Raw genomic sequence first — 19,155 nt, forward strand, 5'->3', positions numbered from 1 at the left:
GAGTTGTAGTTCCGTAATGGCGGCGGAGAAAGATGCGAGCCAAGCCATTCGTTCCGTTGTGGCAACGCTGCCGAATCTCCAGAAGTTAAAGCCCGAGCAAGACCAATCTTTGCTGAGTTGTGTTGGTGGCCATGATGTTGTGGCCCTCCTCCCCACGGGGTTCGGGAAAAGTTAGATTTTCCAGCTCGCTCCGTTAGTGGTGAAGGAGTTGGCTAACGCTAGCGATGCTAAGGTGAAGGCTAGCGATGCTAAGCCGACGTCACGACCAAACGTTAGCGATTGGTTATGGCAGATCCAGAGTGGCTCTGGGCAGATCCAATAGTTTTAAACTTCAACAGAGTACCCGCCTTCAAGGAGGTTAACATTTGTCAATGGAGAGTGGCCGGACTCTCTGTAAGAAATGTAATGGACCAGAGTCTGGTAGGACCAGGCTAGGAGTCGGGGATGCTTTTTTTTGCAATCAACCACTGGAACAGACTCGGACATCCCATTATGGATCCGTTCAGACGGTTATGGATCCAAGAATGAAGTTCGGAGAGGAAGGCCAGCATCAACATTGCACTGCAGCGGCAGCAGCTGCAGGTCAGACAAGCGGAACCCTAAGCCAGGTCACAAACCGCAGCACTGAAGGTTCCATTGTTGCTGAGCGCGGGCAGGAAGAGGACCAACGGTGGAGGGTAATCTCCCTGAACGTGGCACCAGTGGAGAGCACACCCAGAACTTCCAACCCTAACTCCAAGCCTAGTTGGGTACTTTGAAGACCTCCAGATGTGCTGCAGCCATCAGGATTTCACCACTGGTTGACAAAGGCTAGAGGTAGGCATTGTCATGGGGTGATCAATCTCCCCCGTCTTGTTTGTTGCAGCTTTCGAGATCAGACTCATCAGTGCAAGGCAGGTGGGCGAAGGAGTGAAGTTGCCTTCAGGCCAGAGGCTACCACCATTGAGAGGCTCTGTGGATAACATTCCCACCATACTCCAGACAGCAGCAGGTAGAGCAAGACTGCTGAAGAGGATTGATGAGCTTGTGGAGTGGGCAAGAATGAGGATCAAGCCCTCCCAGTCTCAAAGTCTCTGAGCTGAGGGTGTCCACGGACTAACTGGCGAGAGCAGCGGGCATCCAAGTATGAACCGGGAGGAAGTGGAAAGTCCAGGAGAAGGTTGACTCAGCAATCAGCAGGTTGCAGCACCGTGAGGTAGTCGGCCTAGCAGAGATGGGGACTCGAGTCGCACTTAAGTCGCACAAACCGTTACTTCAGACTTGACTTGCGACTCGACCCAAAAGACTTGGTAAACCGTGGCAGTAAGCCAACAGCTACATGCAAGGTGTGTGGCGCCAAGATAAATTATGGCGGATCAACAACGGTGAACTTCATCAGGCATCTCAAAACGCACCCAGATAGGTCGCCTGTTTAGACATTTAGCATATATTGTCACAGGTAACAAGCTAACCATCGCAAAGTGTGCTAATGCTGGGAACAGGCACATTGTACCTTCATAGTTGTATCCATATGACATGACAGACTAATATTTCACCAGGTCCGAGGGCTAGAGGGATGTGTTACGTAGCAGAAGATTAGACTATACAATGTCCTAAATTGGAGACCCAATGTAAGTTCTGGATGTAACTAAATTAAGCTAGCTCCATTAAAGCATACGTGATATTTTCCCGTCACAAGTTCATATCCACTCTTGGCTGTAGTGCCCACATTTTATTTCAGAAAAAAAACAAAACATGATAGAAACATTTTGTATTACTTTAGTTTACAGTTCTGAAATTGAAACAGAGTTCTTAATTTGTGTTTCTTCAGATTGCTTTGCAGTAGACCCCCGTCTTCTGGTCGAAGGCCTCGAAAGTCGAGAGGAAAGCCCTGGTGGTGGCAGAGGTGTCAAAGGCCGAGTAGGAAAGATATAACATTAGTGGTGTCACAAGGCCAGCAGGGAGGTTGGATGTCGTGGGAAGGTCTCGTGGACAGGCCACTGTCATGTAGCCTGGTCCTATCAGACTCTGGTCCATTTCATTAGTACAGAGAGTCTGGCCACTCTCCATTGACAAGTGTTAACTTCCTTGAAGTCCTTGTACTCTGTTGAAGTTTAAAACTATTGGATCTGCCCAGAGCCACTCTGGTAGCCTGGCTCCGCCCTCCTACGTACTGTCTGGTAGGACCAGGCTAACAAGAGGGGAGACGACAACAACCATCGGCTTAGCATCGCTAGCGTTAGCCTTAGCCAACTCCTTCACCACTAACGGAGCGAGCTGGAAAATCTAACTTTTCCCGAACCCCGTGGGGAGGAGGGCCACAACATCATGGCCCTCAACACAACTCAGCAAAGATTGTTCTTGCTCGGGCTTTAACTTCTGGATATTCGGCAGCGTTGCCACAAAGGACCGCATCTTTCTCTGCCGCCTTTACGAAACTACAACTCAAACTAGTGCACGTCACGACCTCAGTGTCATCGTTCTCAACGTCATCGGTTCGCTGATTGGACCAAATATGTGGCCGAAGAAAACCCAAGAATATACCGCCAAACCCAGACGATGTACTGAAGGAAAATGAAAATTGAGAGGAAGTACGTAGGAGGGCGGAGCCTGGCTAACTGTCATGGTCTAATCTGTGGAAGATGCCTTAAGCCAGGCTCAGTTATCCAATCAGATCCACCTACGACACAATACCTTGCCCCTGCAATGTCCACCAATCGTTCGGCGCCTCCTTTACAACACCGCCAGTTTGAGCCTCCAGCATATCCTGACAGGATGCAATCCAGCATTATCTTAAGGGTGCTACAGCTGGCGGCACACAGTCTGGTTCTGAAGAAGCTTGCTGAGGTGGCAGAGACATGCAGGCAGGAGGCAATTAGCAGACCCCCAGTCCATCCAGTTTGTGAGAGCTGGGGAGAGTGGCAACGCCCGGGGCCCAAGGAGCACAGCAAGTCTTCTCCCACCTGGCGAGGAGTGGAGCTTAAGGGCTGACCTGAGGAAGCAGCTTCAGTCCCTAAGGGAAATAGTGGAAATCTCTCTCTCCGCCCTGACCTTGTGATGTGGTCGGTGGCCTGCAAGATGGTCCTGATGGTGGAGCTCACAGTGCCGTGGAAGGGGGGGCTCTAAGCGGCTCATGAGCGGAAGCAGTCAAAGTACTCTGACTTGGCTGTGGAGTGCAGGGAGGCTGAATGGAGGGCGGTCACATACCCAGTGGAGGTGGGGTGCCGGGGTTTTGTCGCCTCCTCGACTGCTTCGAGACAGGGTGCTACAGGAGCGAGGCATCGCAAAGCCATCTACAATCTGGCAGAAGAGGCGTAAAAAAGGTTGCTTCTGGTTGTGGTGGAGGAGGAAGGCAAAGAGTTAAGGGCCAGATAACACCTAGGGTATCAGCAGGGGGTGGCAGGGAGAGATCCCGCCATCGCTCTGCCACCAGGAGACATACTGGGGGTAAAGGAGTGAAACCGTGAACGGTGGTCCCCAGCTGACGACACGTTAAGATCTGGTAGAGGGGTTTGAGCCGTCTCCCCCAAAAAGCCTCACTTGATTTCTGTCAGTGGAGGTTTGTCAGGAAGTAATGCCCTGCAGGCAGACCAGCAACCTGTAGCTCAAACTTCAAATATTGTCTCAAACAACTCAAAACTATTTTTTATACACAGCATGAGGATTTTTTGTTTTCATAATCGCTTAAAATCGTGAAGTTCTTAAAATGCCAGGAAAAAGTGAAAAAAAATTTCCATCACAATATACCGTTTTTAACAGAATATTTAGTTTACTATTATACAAGACAAAGAAACCAGAAAATGCTGACATTCAAGAAGCTGAAAGCAAAGAATTCTTGGCATTTTTGCTTTCAAATTACTTTAAGATTAATTTGTCAACTAATTACTTATATTTCTACAATTTGGATCTTCTACTAAACAACGTATGTCTTCGATAAATAAACTGCAGCTCTTCCCACTGCATGTTTGAACAAAAAAAAAAACTAAAACAAAACAAGTGTGGTGGATAGCAAAACATTCATTCTTTATTGACTGGAAAAATACAGGGACCAAAAAAGAAAAATGTGCAGTCAAAACGATCCCCAAACACCCATGATTAAAATCCCAAAAGCGACTTCATTTTATTAACTGAATACATCTCAAAATATCAGAGTTAATGTGCAGCAAGTAAAGCGCTATGTTAAGCCATGCCACAAAGCAGATGAGGGTTGGGGTGGAGGGGTAAGCTAAGGAGGGGGGAGGAGGCCAGCCATTTAGGTGGTACAGGGCATCGTGAGTCAAAGCCACAACACAAGAAAAGCATCATCATCATCATCATCGGAGTCTCTCAGATCGCATCAATGTCAATGTCGTCCTCTTCTTTTTCAGGCTTGTCTGGTTTCACAGTCTCAACTTTGAGCTCGCGGGCAGAGGAGGAGTAGACCACCTGAGGGTAGAGAACACCACCAGCTTTACCTTTTATCATCCAACCTTTAACGCACACTGGTGTCTGGAATAAGGCTGCTTTAGGTAAACATACAAGTAGGTTTTTCTATAAAACATTCAATTACTCCGTTAAAGAGAACATCCGATCCAGAATTTACAAATAATCAAATGTGTTCATTTCAAAAGTTAACTACTCTACACAAGATGTGTCTTACTACACTAAAAAGTCAATTTTCAGTGTTGGGTAACTCAAATTTGATACTGGACTTACGGTTATGATAAAAAATAATAATAATCATGCCCATTACGTATACATCATAAATTTAAATTAAGAATACAGAGGGACTTTCCTCCAGAAGATTAATTTGAGAACAGCTTAGTTTTCATCACTTCCTTAATGAAAATAGATAGAGTTCTGTGGTAGTTTTGATATTTGCATATAGAAGGGTCTAATAAAACATTAAAATGGGAATGTTCTGATGAGCAGGTTTGATGAGAAGTGTATTGACTGCAGCTACAGACATTTGTTTACATTTTTTTCTACATACAATCATTTAGATTTAATGTAGAATAAAAACACGACTTTGTAAAACAATGTTGATAAAGTGATCTACGTCTGTTACCTCCACGTTCTCGTCGTCATCTTCCTCCTCCTGCTCCTCCTCCTCGCTGCCCTCGCTCTCCTCCTCGGCCTCCTTCAGCCATTTGACAAAAGGAGCAGCCTTAGCGTGGATCTCTTTGGCCAGTTCCTTCGAGACGTACTTCTTAGAAACCTGGTGGAGACACACAGGCAGTCTGGTTGGTGACAGCTCGGACAAATACAGTGATAAAAAAAAAAAAAACGAAGAAAGAAAAGCAACGATAATCCAAACATGTAACCACATTAGTGGTGATTATTTAAAGGCTTTACTACAGACAGTGCCCAAAGTAAAATTATACAATACTTTGACAATAACCGACTTATGTGGCAATTTAACTCTTACCAAATTAAACGTATAGGAAATTTCAAGGCACAAAGTAAGTTGACACGATTAATTCACAGCTGGATATTTAAAAGATGATAACCCTTTTTTTTGGAAGCCAGTGCAAATATCTGCCATTTTCTTCACATATGTGGTTTGATAAAAACATGAATTCTAGTTTAAAATGTGCAAAAGTGGTTTAACAAAACTTATGACCATGTTTAAAGTTGACAGACAACAACTGATCGCTTTATTCTAATGTAACAGTTGCATAAAATTAAACCCTCACAGAAGCCAAAAATATGCCCTAATGCCAATACTTACATATACCAACTTTGATTTTTTTCAATTTATATCAGTTAAAAACACGTGCTGAGACTTGACATGGAACAAAACAAATAAAAAATAAAACTATTTTCTCTCCAAGTTCTTTTTGATTTTCTGGCCAAAATAATACCCATGCTCAGCATTTCAGACCATTGTATACATTTAATATTAAATAAAAACATAAAGCTACCGCCACTCTCCCACCTTCTCTGCCCAGGCGAATATGACGTCTTCCTCCAGCAGGTCTGCGTCGTACAGGTCTTTGAGGATGATGGGAACCCGAGACAGCAGCTGGTTCTGATGCAGCTTCACGACACACTCAAAGCCTCCCAGCAGATACTTCTGGGCCTTCTTGTTGCTCAGGCAGAACTGAGTGGGAATTTAAAAATCACAAAACAGTCAGGAGCAAGCACTCCCTCTCAATGCCACAAAGAGGACAATAGGGTTTAAACGCAGTGCAGATATACCTTACTGGAGGAGTTATCTTCCTTGGCTCCTTTATTTCAATGTTAGGTGGCTTACTTTTACAAGCCCTCTGATTTATTTTTTTTGGTTTATCCCATCTGTGCATTTTATTATTATTACTGTACATTTCTTAGTTTTGAATTTGTATATGCACAAATAAAAAAAAATAAAAAAAAGAATATGGTGTTACATTTGATCTACAGACATGTTTCAAAGTGCAGGAGGGAATGTTTTGAGATTCATCGAAGAAAATGAGGCATGATGTTGCAGTTTCCAATCGGCCCATCTGGGCCCAAAGATGGCCTTGTGACAACTACAGTGGTGCATCATTCAACTCACTCGCAGGAAGTGGCGCTTGTACTTCTTGATCTGGTCGCGGATGTTCTCGTTGAAGAGCAGCTCGCTGAGGATGAGGGGGCCCATGGCCTTCACATCCAGACGCTCTGCCTCCGCCAAGATCTCCTTATCGGCTCCGTCGATGGTTTTATTTTCCTTCTTGTGCTGCAAATGGAGCGCAGCAAAGTTAAGAGGGGTGGACACACAAGTCAAGATTTAAATGGTCCCTTCATGTTGCCCTTTATTCTTCTGTGAAGAACTGAGAATTTACACTTAGAAGCTAAATCGTATAATAAAGTTTTAAAGTTATTAAGAATCAACACACTTTTAAATTCTCAAGATCTCTTTTCAGCTCATAACTCTCGTGAGGGGAAATTTGTCATTATGTATCATTTCACATCATTTTTTTTTTTTTTTTAAGATGAACTCAAAATTGGCAGCGATGTCTCAATCATTACAGCTAAATTAGACTTTGAGAGGAATTAAAAATAAATAAGGACGTGATTAAAGACCAAGAATTGAATCCTTACTTTAACAAAGTTGTAGAACAGGTTGACCCTCTCCTCCAGTGGTTTCTCCAGGTCCTCGCTGAGTGTCAGGTTCTTGGCGTGGTCGCTGATCTCCTCCATTCGCCTCCTTTGTGCCTCCTCTGTAGTCTCCTCTGCCCAGTCCTCATCATCGTCATCTCCATCCTGACAACGGAAAGGTCCGAAAAACGGATTGAAATGCACTCTAAAAGTTTTAACGGCAGGGTCTTCCATACAGTACGTTGGAATAAGCTGAAACTGTAACACTTTAAGTTTTCTACATAAGAGTGACATGAATACATGACACTTACATGATACGGTCATGTCACCCTAACCCTAAACATAACGTGTCATGACAAAACTGAATGACTTACTAAAGTTATGTCATAAACGTTTATGACTTGTTTATAATGTTTTATGACATGTTCATGACAGTGTCATGTCAGCCTTATGTAGAAAAGTTAAAGTAAAGTGTAACCGCTGAAACAGTGAAATATTAATCCGTGCTTATTCATACATGGGGCCATACGTCTGCGCAGACAGGAACGACCAATATTTTGCATCAAAACTATTCATACAGGTGGAGATTTTCAACATTTGTTGAAAATATTTGCCCTGGCCTTTGGCTTGTCAAAGGTAAGAACAGAAAAGGGTCTCAGGTAAATGCTGCCTTGGTCAAGGTTAATGGGTAATAAAGTTTCCTGTTTATGTTTGGAAAACAGCCTCCTGTTGTATTATAACCCTCCCGAGTAAAAGACAACGGGATTGGTTGATGCCTTTAGTAGCAGGGCAAAAGCTCAGAAAAAAAAAAAGAAAATAAAAAAAATCCTGGTTCTGGGAAACTTACAATTAGTAACGCTGCTTTTTATTCAGTTTCCGTGTGAAAGAAAAAACAAGCAGCCGTATGAGAACGTTGCCTAAAAATAAAATAAAAGGAGTGTATGAGTAACCAGGCAAGTACTGGTTAGTTTTCACATTTCAGATACCCTGACCTGGTCTTTAAAGAGCCCCTCCAGACATGTTTAAGAGTTAAAATACTCTGCTTTGACTAATCATTTATGAGTTTTTAATCCCACAAAAGAAGTTCAATTAACTGGTTAAACCATTCTTTAAATGACATCCAGTCTTCCTGCTCAGAGAACTGACCTCTGGATGCAGCAGTAAACAGCCTAATCATCTTATCTAACTGCAAATGTTTACTGAGGCTCGAGGCTTCTTCTGTTGAAGCTGTCACTTTGGACTACTTGCTTTAAACGGTAAAACCAGATTTTGTCAACAAAACTGTAGTCGATAAAGCTCATCACCACACTGGTTAAATAAGAATCAAGAGCAACACTGGACTGCGCGATAGGGAGGGACTTCTGATCTTTGTTTTGACAATGAGTCAGCTGCTCACGGGGACGTTGAACTCAGCGAGCACTTTGAGCTAACACAAACCTTTTCTCAAAGTGAGCAAATAACACAGTGGTTCGGTGTCTGACTGGAATCATCAGGCTGTGTGTTTGCTGTTGAGAAACTGACTCGCACACCGGTGGAAATGTACAGTAGCTGCTAAAGACTCTCTAGTTGCCCGATCCTGAACTAACGACCCACCACAGGATTAGGAGCGTCAAAGTTTTCTTGGTTTCCAGCTTCGCTGCCAGATCCGTTCTCCTTGTCCTTCTTGCGGTTCTTCTTCTCCTTCTCTTTCTTTACAGATGCGGACCCACCTTCTGTGCTCTCTGTTATCGGAGAAATAAAACAGTTAGTACATCAAAATCTGCGCCAAAAAGTGCAAGTTCAGATTATGTTTGACACAACAGGGAGCTGGACCATCAACTATGCTTCTATTAGAAAGAGCTAAAAATCAGACCTGGTGGGTTTTTGAGGATGAACGTGCAGAGTTTGTGTCTGGTGTCGAGCATGCCGCGGTATCCACAGGCCTTACAGGAATTGCCAATGGTTTGTTTCTTGGGATTGACATGCTGAAAGAAAGAAAAATTAAATATTTAGATGTAAAAAATAAATAAAATAAAAAAGCTACACAATCAAGTCTTCACTGGATCTCGGTTACAGATGCCGGGAAATATTTACCAGATCAGTTTCAGGGTTGTCACACTCGGGACACAGCACAAATTTCCTGATGAACCCATCAAGCATATCCTGCAACTTGTTCGCCTCGTGGGAACCGTTGACGATGTAACGGTCGTTTTTGCTATCAAACTGGGTCTGAGCACCGAGTTCACAACCAAAAAACTTGGTTGGGTCTGTGAAGAAGATCAGATGGCGCAATGAAATGGGTCATCTGGTTAGCCGGTTCTAAAATATCACAGTTTTATATATAATCCCTACGTGTTGTAAAGTAAATTCAGAAGAGATAAGGGAGAAATGCAAGTAAAGCTTCGAAACAGGAACGCAGCAGGGGTTAAAAGACAGCTGTACATTTCTACAAATATTTAAGTTTGGTTTATTTCTGGGTATGAATTGACTTTTTTCCTTGGTGTAACACAGGCCAGATGGTGGGAGTAAGACAAACCGAAGAGGATACAGCACATGGCATGTGTTACTTACATGTTGGAGGCCTGTTCAGTGCCTTTGCAACATCAACCATGTTGACAATGACCGTCTTGATTCCATTCCCTTTGCCTTCAACCTGGATGAGAGAAAGACACAGAAAACAGACCATCAACACCCAACATTACAGTCATTCCTTTACATGTATTTCATAAATCTTATCTCAGCAACTTGAATTTGATTACAGTCAACATGATGAAGCTGGTGTTCTCTCAACTTCTGTAATAATTTATTTATTTATTTTTTAATATTTGCAACTCAACAAACCCATCACAGCGAGCAGTTACCTTGGCAATCAGACGGGGCATCTTGTAGCGATAGAACTGGTCTGACACGCTGCGGTTGACGTTGACAGACATTTTGGCTGGATGTTAGCACTATCAGTAAGATAAAAGGATCTTGGTTGGGGATTTTTCGGGATCTTCTGTCTGGAAAAGAGGGGATGACATAAACGACTGCAAGCGCGCTCTGTCTCTGACATGAAAAACGCTGTGCCGCTGTGGCCGCAAGCTCCTTTCTTGAAGGCTAGATTTCCACCACACAGGTTCCAACGGCTGCGCAACAGCTCTGAAAGAGGAAAGTGACAAAAATAATGAATATTTAAATTTAAAAAAAAAAGAAATAAAAATAAACAGCAACTTCATAGTAGCCTCTGCTAGCTAACTTGACTGAATGGAGAAAGTTAAGAACTAAACTTATTTTAATTGTCAAATTTTACTTTGTTGCAGTCCTGAAGTGTTTCTGTTCCTGGTTCAACCACGTACAGCACTTTAAAACTTTGATTTAATACAGTTTATTCTTCTTCCAAATATTTTCTTTTAAATTGTACTTTACACTGAATGCAAATTGCTGTTTGCCCAGTACCACATGTGCAAATATACAGTTGTGTTTCTTCTAAAGTCTGTGCCAGAATTCAGGGAGAACACTCCAATACATTTATTAAATCAGTATAATTGATTTATTTTAAAGTTTATTTTCTGTATTTCCAAAAACCCACTGGTTTGAGCTTCTAGCCTGGTTAAAAAGGTCAATATTTAATGGCTTGGTTTTGTATGATGGCAAACTAAATATTTTGGGTTTTAGGCTGTTGGTCAGTCAAAATAAGCAATTTGAAGGGATTAATTAAAAGGTTCTGGGAAATTGTGGTGATTTATTTATTTTTTATTATTGTTATATGACCAACTAATTACAACACTGATGAAATCATTTATTTTTATATTAAAAGTTGTTTGGTACTCTTGATAGTTCAAATTCTGCAGTGAATGATGATTCTCATGGTGACTGCCACCATTTAGCCAGACCGAATTATGATACATGTTCGTCAGTCCAGAAGGACGGGCAATAGAGAGCCCAGAGACAGCTGGGGGATACTGAGAGGTCACTTATACAATTAGTGTACGTCTCCGCTTAAACAAGATTGATCTGAAATACCTGCATTGGTAGATTACAAATGTGAAAAGCCTCAGAAAATACTGCTGGCAAAATCAAATCCAGCAAATATCCATGTGACCCAACAGTGAGCAAGCAAGACCGATTAATTAAAAGAAAACTAAAACCCAAGCACTATACTGGATTCTTTTGTGGTCATACACGTACAAAAATTGTTTTGCGAAGCCTTTTGTCTTAAATGAGGGCCTCTGGCTTTAGTCACATAAGGCCTTCTCTTGTTATTAGGTCACAAACAGGAGGCCTAGGAGCTGCTAAACAACTCTGCCCCTGCTCACGGCTTTAACACCGGCAAGTCTGTAGTTAACTCAGCCGACACGAAATGACTCCCAGCCGGTTTGACAGTGACACCCGGGACTGAGGAGTTTCAGAAGGGCAGGGGTCGAGTAGTTTTCATACGGAGGCTAACTAGCTTAGCCGGCTGCTTGGTGCAGAGTGCGTCATACAGTCACTGCACACGAGTGAGGGGACTGGGAGACGCCATTTTGATACAGTGGCACAGAAAACACGTCATATTGCACAATAACAACGCCGAGAGACTAACCACACATCATACATATCGCCAAACATCTAAAACGGGACATGAATTATTCCCACAACTTACCGTTTTCGCAAAACAAAGACATAAACACAACGCTGATCGTCCAAGAGCCGCAGTGAACGGTGGTCGGTGGTTGGCGCTGGTGTTGTATTGATTGCAGCAGGGTTTCTTAATGGTTTTTCGGCTCCCAAAGATGCACAGTTAAACACCCGAAAGCGTCCAAACAGTGCAGGCGCCAGGCTCAGAGACAGAAGGGGGTTATTATCCGGAACGTCCTCGGGGTTTGGGGAACCTTTGGGAGAAGAGGCGCATTGTTATCCATACAAACTGCGGACTAAAAATGCCAACGTTAGCATCATCAGGTATGACAGCCAATGTCGTTCATTGGGTGTGTAGCTCGACCGTCACGTACAGTATTATAAAAACATATGCAGCATTCACGTGGTGTCGGAATAATCGGAAAACTTAGTTCGCGACTGGGAATATTAACATAAATGCCCCCTCAAGTCTGAACAACTCGTAAAGTCTGCTAAAGTTTTGCTACACGACATGCCAAGTTGGCGTTATATTACGCAGTAACATGACGGACTAAAGTAAATATTGGGTTAATGATAGGAAACTTTTTATAAATGTATCTATTGCATCTCAATTTTGTTGCTCACATGTAATTTGTATTTTGGTATTATTAGGTTGTAACAGTTATAGTTGCTGCCCACGTAGAGTGACCTAGATTAGTTAGAAAAGTTATTTAAACAGTGTCTTTATACACTTAAAAATTGTAATACATCTATTATGTATTTATGTTACAGACTGTAGCAGTACTTCACCTTATTGTAAATTCCTTGCCAGTGAAAACTTACTTTGGTAACTAATATGATTTAAATTCTTATTAGAATTAACAAATAAGGTATAGCAATATTTGAGCGGTTTGAGATAACGTAATGTTACGTCACTGGTGCAGCAACAAGTCTTGGACAAAATCAGTCACTAATATAAACCTTCAAACTGTAAACCGCTATCATCGTGTTGATTACACGTTCTACGTCTGAACAATAAAATACAGCACATTTTCTTTATAGCATCCATGTTTTAACGAGTCACGAACACACATCGAAGTCAGGAGAACGACTTCCCCAACTAATGAAATGGGAAAATCCGAGGAGCACCTGACTGCAGCATAACCAGTCAGGACGATTCCCAAAGGTTCCGTTAAGTCTAGCTAGTACACGTGTATCATCGTTACATCACCCCCAAATTATAACAAAATACGTTCATAAACGTACATGTATCCTCAAGGTGATAAGAGTATATTGTGCGTCTCAAAACAGCTTCGTCGTTAGTCAGTTATATAAATAGGCGCTCACAGCGTTAACGTTAGGCACTCCGGGAAATAGCCAGAGCCCAGATGCTAAAGCGAAGACGTTCCGCAGCTAGCTACGCAGTTCCTAGCCTGACGACGCGGTTGGGTAAAGATAATATATGATTGACCGAAACATGTAACGTTGGTTTAGCGAATTACATTTGTTCCGTGGAATTACGACCATCGATGTGAAATCCACATCAGAATGAGGCCCAAGAAAACGTGATGAAATTATTTCGCTCCTTACCTCTCGAATGTTCTGCGAAACACTGCTTCTAACGTCGCTTTTACTGACGAACGTCAAGCCAACAGGCGCAACAAACGTAGCAACTTCCGGTTGTAGCATATAAAAACTAAAGTCCGCTTTCGTCGTACTTAGTCGTTTTTTTATTCAAGAACATTAATATTACAAAACAAGAATAGGACAGTTTAATCATCACATACACCACATATAATATAAAAACACGTAACAGTTATTACACTTTTAAAAATAAGAAATAAACAAAATTACAGGGGATATTTAATGAAGCAAACTATGAACAAGGCAAATTCCTTGTATGTCAAAACTCACTTGGTAATAAACCTCATTCTGATTCTAACATAGCTATTTTTTTTAATTAGTGGGCTAAATATATATAATTAGTAAAAGCTTAATACTTCTTCCACCACTGATAATATCGTTTGCAGGACTTTTTCAGACTCGTAAAATAATGTTATTCATGCAGTCTTTCTTTCAGAACTGCTTTCAAGGATTTATTGATCATGATTTATTACCCATTAGACGTTGTTTCACTTGTTTTATTTGGAAAGGACAAAAGGAAGTATTGTATCTTACGCATACTCTGACATTCTCTTCTCTCATTGGCTGACGGCTTGACGCTGTACGTGTTGCGTAGGCGCTTCCTCAACTTGACTAGCAGAAACAGCTAAATAGAAGATGGTGAGTATAAAATGGCGAAAAGGCCACAATTTCCCACATTTACAGCTCGCGTTTTGAGCACTTTTCTCGCACGATGTTTTCTAAGTGTAGTTGGCGACGTAAAGAGGGCGACATCATGGTTTTAAACGCGTCAACACAGTCTCAATTTCAGTTTTTTTTTTTTTTAGCAAAGCTTCATTCCGAGATGGCTCAACGATCACATGACAGCTGGCCAGTTTAGTCTCCCAAAAAAATTCACTGCAACAAGCTCCAAGCATCCTTAAAGACACTCTTTTCACTTACACGGTGGTCTTTCAGCTTGTCACGTTTGTTCATCAACAATTCTTGTCTGTTTAGTTGATATCACGACATTTTGTTGTTTTGCTGTATGTCAATAAGTAAGCTATCCGGGCTATCCGGGCTAACAGCTACTTTATTATATGAGGCACTTTTTTTTTTTTTTTCTTTCTTTCCAGCAATATTGATGTTTATCACCTAGTTAACTGTAACTGACTTAAAGCCAACTAGTAAGACCAAACTGTTTTCATATTCGGACTACAACTGCAAGTTATTTATTAGTTTATATTCATTCATCTCTCTGTCTTTATACATTTTATCTGGAATGACAATAGGTTGTACAATTGGAATCAGAACGAGATTTATTTCCAAAGTAAGTTTTCACTTTGGCTATAAATCTTTCACGCGTTTGGTGCATACAATAAACCTATGACATGGGAATAAACAACAGAGAAAAGTACTGTAACAGTCAAGAACATAAATATATAATGTAAATATTACAATAAAAAACGCAAAAGACAGTACAATAATTAGGAGCAAGATATTTGTAATGACAAGTTTAGGTGCAGTTTAAATCTATGTTGTTCGTCGATTGTAATAACTAAATTCCCATCGGCACTTTTGATTTGCTTCCCCACATGATTTTGTTCACACACCGTCAGGTGAAATGTACAAATATGCTTTATCATCATCACTAACCATCAACCATTAACAATCGATTCAACCACATTGTCGTTTAACTTTTCTTGTTTTGTTTTTGAATGATTATCTGTCTACTTAATCCATTCACTTTTTAATTTCTAATTTCAGTTTTTCCCCCCTCTTGTCCCAACTCTTTCTTGTCTTTTGTTGTTCTTTTTTGTATCATTGATCATGCCTCGTGTCGTTATCTCCACGCACATCCTGTCTTCCTTCCTATCTCACCCACTCTCCTCCTCCCACCCCTCATTGCCTGTCTGCAATCAACCAGGCTGGTCACCGGGTAAGTTCCCTCGCTCTGTGTTGGATCCCTGTTTTCTGCTCGCTGTTCTGCCTGCTACACTAACATGGGGTCAGGATTGCACAGCTGTGGAGGTTTGCTCTTTCTGCTGCTAATTCAGCAACTACAGTGCTGGGATCTGGTGCCCGGCAGGCTACAATGCTTTAATCACACCTGCTCTCGACTGTTGACCTGAACAAGAAAAAACTCATTACTCCATTAAACAAAATAGTTAAGAAATAAGTCAGAGTAGGAAACCTAAAGCCCCCGTATATTATTTAAAGAATGTGTATAGAAATATAGTATGACTCAGACAGGCTTTAAGGTCATGTTTCACAACTTAAAATGATTCTTCTTTTTTGGAGTCCTTACTAGTGACTCATCTATTTCAAAACAAGAACTCCTCCTGGAGGCTTTCCACTTTAGAAATAATGAGCTGTCCTGATTGGACAAATGTTTAGCAATTCTTAGTAAGGAAATCCAATCCGGACCAAGTTTCCTGTTTTGTATTTAAAGTGAATGACGATCGATGCGATAACAATAACTTTAGTCGCTCAGACTAAATAAATACATACCAATGTTTTTACAATGCATGTGTATGAGGTGACAAAAAATATTCCTCTAATTGCACACATTTCCTTTTTGTCCATCAGCTCCTGGTTTGTATCAAAGCTCACCAGCTGTATGCACCGTTTTATCAGCTAAACTGATTTATGGTCTGAAATGTTTGTTTCTTTCTCACCAAAGTTGTAACATGCAACCACAACTAACATTTACAACATCTCTCTGCTGGCCAGTGGAGTTAAAAGGTTATTTATGGGTTTCGTGTTTAGTATAAACCTTCAAGGTTTTTTAGTGTTTGATTCTTATTGACTTCTTGTGTTGTGTGAAAACATAATTATCTCGCTCTCATGTTCTACATCTGCTATTAAGTGTCTGAAATCCTGCTGGTTCAATCTAGATTTTCCCAATCCACTTGGGCTGTTTTTTTTTTTTGGATTATGTAAGAAATTACATTCACAACTCAGTTTGAATTCGGACACTTAATAATCTCAGCTTCTTACTCACAAATACCGCTTATTTAAAAAGTTTAAGCTTTACAAATTAAGGGGTTTAGCCACTTTAATGAATTAAACTGTAGCAGGTTGTTGTTCGGATGCAATAACATAAAATTGGACAGTATTTTGATGGTTGTAAACAAGAAAAAAGACAACTTGGGGAAAAAAAAACTGAGGAGTACAGTGGTTTTGGTGGATCCCGACCTGTGTCATCCCACAGAGCTCTATCCTCGGCCCACTTTCTTTTTTCAGTGTTCAGAAATGACATCTCAGCCTGAACTCTCCCTCATCGGTGGTTGACTAACCTGTCCATGTGTGTGTCTGTGCGATGTTATCAGTTGGTCCTGGTGTTAGGTGACCTGCACATCCCCCACCGGTGCAACACCCTGCCAGCCAAGTTCAAGAAGCTGTTGGTCCCGGGGAAGATCCAGCACATTCTTTGCACAGGCAATCTGTGCACCAAGGAGAGCTATGACTACCTGAAGACTCTCGCTGGAGACGTCCACATAGTCCGAGGAGACTTCGACGAGGTCTGTCTGTGTGTTTGTAGACAACAATGAAAGAAAAAACAGTCCTATTCATTACACCACTATACAATGACAAAATGACTAACCCAGTTTCTTTAATCATGTTGACGGATTCATTAATTAAGCTGTCACTGTGAATGCAAAATTAAGAGTTCAGCTACTTGATAATCCAGACTGGCCTGTGTATACTTATCAATGTGTTGGGGGAATGATGTTGTTCTTCAAAGTCCAGCAGATTTTTTATTTTACAGATTTTCCAACAGAGGTTTTAAACTAAGAATACAGATGGGTGAAAAAAAAGACATAATTTATGTGACTGAATATTTAATTGCAAGAAGAAAGTGAAATGGATCTCTTGCCGGTAATAAAGAATAATTGCAGCGTAATGAAATTGTAATTACTCCCTTCCCGCAAATTGAGTTTTACCTTGCTAGTTAATTTATTTATTTTTTGTCTGGTTAAACATGTGCACGTCACAGTTTACAGTACTAAGAACAAGTGTATTATTACCAGAATAAAACCTTAAAACCTTTACTGTTCCCCTTTCAGAACCTGAACTACCCGGAGCAGAAGGTAGTGACGGTGGGCCAGTTTAAGATCGGTCTCATCCACGGCCACCAGGTGATCCCCTGGGGCGACATGGCCAGTCTGGCGCTGCTCCAGAGACAGCTGGATGTCGACATCCTCATCTCTGGGCACACGCACAAGTTCGAGGCATTCGAGAACGAAAACAAGTTCTACATCAACCCTGGTTCGGCCACAGGAGCCTACAGCGCACTGGAAAGGTAGAGGAGTCATTCACACGGGTGTAACGCCACCTCCCACTGTAACCACAAAGGATGGAAGTGGGGACACATTTCAATTTAAGCGTTCAAATAAAAAATAAAAACACATGTTTACATTTGCAGCACATATACATGTAGCCTAGATACAAATTGGCAAAGTTTTTATTATTTTTTCCATTTTAGCACTGATTATAAAACCTCCGATTTCCTTTCATGTGAGCAGCATAAGTCAGAATTAGGACACTGTGAGCTGAAGTGTGATTATTTGTTTTGTATTAGAATTGTACAACTACAGACATTGGTAAGTTGATAAATGGGCACAGAAAGCCCAGCACTTTATTCCAAACAAATCAAATTTGCTTGTGTTCTCAGACTGTTGTTTAATGCAGCAAACATTAGTGCATTCACCATGACGTGTTTATTTGCTGGCATCCGTTTCATCTCAGTCATGGTAGGTAGAGACAGAAATTAAAATAGAGAGAGAGAAATAAAGAGATTCGGATTGTTCATACAAAATATAATCAACTAATAAATTATGATTTATTGTTATAGGTAACGCTACCCAGCAGTGAATACAGTTAATAAGATTAGCCCCATCTCTGCCAGCTACAATATTAAAGTGATGAACACATGAATGCATCAATAATTATAATCCAATGTATATTATTCTGTAATGGACCGTTCTGCATAATGGATATGTTTACCTTTGGTATTTTTAGTATGTTTTGATGCTTATAGTTCTAGACTTTTACTAAAGTATCATCATCAGTGTCTGTAGCAGCTCTTTCCAGGAAATCTATTTATCTGATAGAACGTAGTTCCAAAACAATGTTGCTGTCATTTTTCAATGGCAAGAGCAACTCCAGGAGCGGAAGAAGTAGTCAGATGTTTTACTTAAGTACATGTGACAATACCACCAGTTCAAAAATACTCTGTTACAAGTAAAAGTCATGCATTCGACAGCAACCTTTTTTTTGAAACTACGTACTATCAAATAGATTTTCTGGAAAGGACTGCATCTGATGATGTTCCCCAGAGTGAGTACATCGGATGTAACAGTACAAACCACACTGACTTTAATTGCCAGCAGCTAGCAGTGCAGGAAATGCCCTAACCTAAGAATACATCTGTCTCCTCTCCTTACAGCAACATCATCCCCTCTTTTGTATTAATGGACATCCAGGCGTCTACAGTGGTGACGTACGTTTATCAGCTGATCGGTGACGACGTCAAGGTGGAGAGAATCGAGTACAAGAAATCTTAAAAGGACGGCTTGAGGAGGAGGAGGAGGGGTTGGGTTTGCGTGGCTCAGTGTATCGTTTCATTCCTTTTCCACCAGGGGGCAGCATCTCCCCTGCAGTCACCAAAATGTTAATGCTGTAACAAAGCTGTGCAGTAACTTAACTCTAAAAGAAACGTGTATTATATTGTTTATAAGTCATCAGCATTTGCTTGTGTCCAAGCTGTCATTTGGTAACTGTAGAGAATGCAATAACGTCACATGTATTTGTTATCAAATATTTGGTGCCATTTTTCTTCTTTTCGTTTTGTCATTTTCACCCCCGTCATGTCCTGTAAGCAACAGACCTTTAGCTTCACGTAGTCGGCCTTTTTTCATTCATTTATTTACCACAATAAAGATCTAATTTCACTCCATTACTTGTTTTGTC

General features: G+C 41.2%; 2 protein-coding genes across 5 annotated transcripts; one reads left to right on the forward strand and one right to left on the reverse strand.

Moving 5' to 3' along the window:
- Nucleotides 1–3,976: 3,976 nt before the first annotated feature.
- Nucleotides 3,977–13,263, reverse strand: eif5 (eukaryotic translation initiation factor 5). Of its 3 annotated transcripts, none has more exons than XM_039786358.1 (12): nucleotides 13,168–13,263; nucleotides 11,624–11,852; nucleotides 9,861–10,140; nucleotides 9,571–9,652; nucleotides 9,094–9,266; nucleotides 8,873–8,984; nucleotides 8,614–8,741; nucleotides 7,024–7,185; nucleotides 6,497–6,658; nucleotides 5,897–6,061; nucleotides 5,027–5,176; nucleotides 3,977–4,404 (listed from the first exon to the last, which is right to left on the reverse strand). In XM_039786358.1, the coding sequence occupies exons 3-12, from the start codon at nucleotides 9,930–9,932 to the stop codon at nucleotides 4,306–4,308; spliced, it is 1,305 nt and encodes a 434-aa protein (XP_039642292.1). In that variant the 5' UTR covers nucleotides 9,933–10,140; nucleotides 11,624–11,852; nucleotides 13,168–13,263; the 3' UTR covers nucleotides 3,977–4,305. The 3 variants fall into 3 exon arrangements, with proteins under 3 accessions (XP_039642292.1, XP_039642294.1, XP_039642293.1); XM_039786360.1 differs by lacking the exon at nucleotides 13,168–13,263 and adding an exon at nucleotides 13,080–13,098; XM_039786359.1 differs by lacking the exon at nucleotides 13,168–13,263 and having other exon boundaries at nucleotides 11,624–11,953.
- Nucleotides 13,264–13,737: 474 nt separating this feature from the next.
- vps29 (VPS29 retromer complex component) lies at nucleotides 13,738–19,141 on the forward strand. Of its 2 annotated transcripts, XM_039786598.1 has the most exons (5): nucleotides 13,761–13,860; nucleotides 15,107–15,118; nucleotides 16,512–16,703; nucleotides 17,250–17,485; nucleotides 18,632–19,141. In XM_039786598.1, the coding sequence occupies exons 1-5, from the start codon at nucleotides 13,858–13,860 to the stop codon at nucleotides 18,747–18,749; spliced, it is 561 nt and encodes a 186-aa protein (XP_039642532.1). In that variant the 5' UTR covers nucleotides 13,761–13,857; the 3' UTR covers nucleotides 18,750–19,141. The 2 variants fall into 2 exon arrangements, with proteins under 2 accessions (XP_039642533.1, XP_039642532.1); XM_039786599.1 differs by lacking the exon at nucleotides 15,107–15,118 and having other exon boundaries at nucleotides 13,738–13,860.
- The last annotated feature ends 14 nt before the right edge of the window (nucleotides 19,142–19,155 follow it).

This window comes from Perca fluviatilis, chromosome 20 (genome assembly GCF_010015445.1).
Source record: "Perca fluviatilis chromosome 20, GENO_Pfluv_1.0, whole genome shotgun sequence".
Lineage (NCBI taxonomy): Eukaryota > Metazoa > Chordata > Actinopteri > Perciformes > Percidae > Perca > Perca fluviatilis.

Coding starts and splice junctions, on each gene's coding strand:
- vps29 (XM_039786598.1), top strand. Junction 16,704..17,249: donor TCCGAGGAGACTTCGACGAG/GTCTGTCTGTGT, acceptor TTCCCCTTTCAG/AACCTGAACTACCCGGAGCA. Junction 17,486..18,631: donor GCCTACAGCGCACTGGAAAG/GTAGAGGAGTCA, acceptor CTCTCCTTACAG/CAACATCATCCCCTCTTTTG.
- eif5 (XM_039786358.1), bottom strand. CDS start 9,932: ATGTCTGTCAACGTCAACCGCAGCGTGTCAGACCAGTTCTATCGCTAC. Junction 6,659..7,023: donor TGTTCTACAACTTTGTTAAA/GTAAGGATTCAA, acceptor CTCCATTTGCAG/CACAAGAAGGAAAATAAAAC. Junction 6,062..6,496: donor ACAAGCGCCACTTCCTGCGA/GTGAGTTGAATG, acceptor ATTCCCACTCAG/TTCTGCCTGAGCAACAAGAA.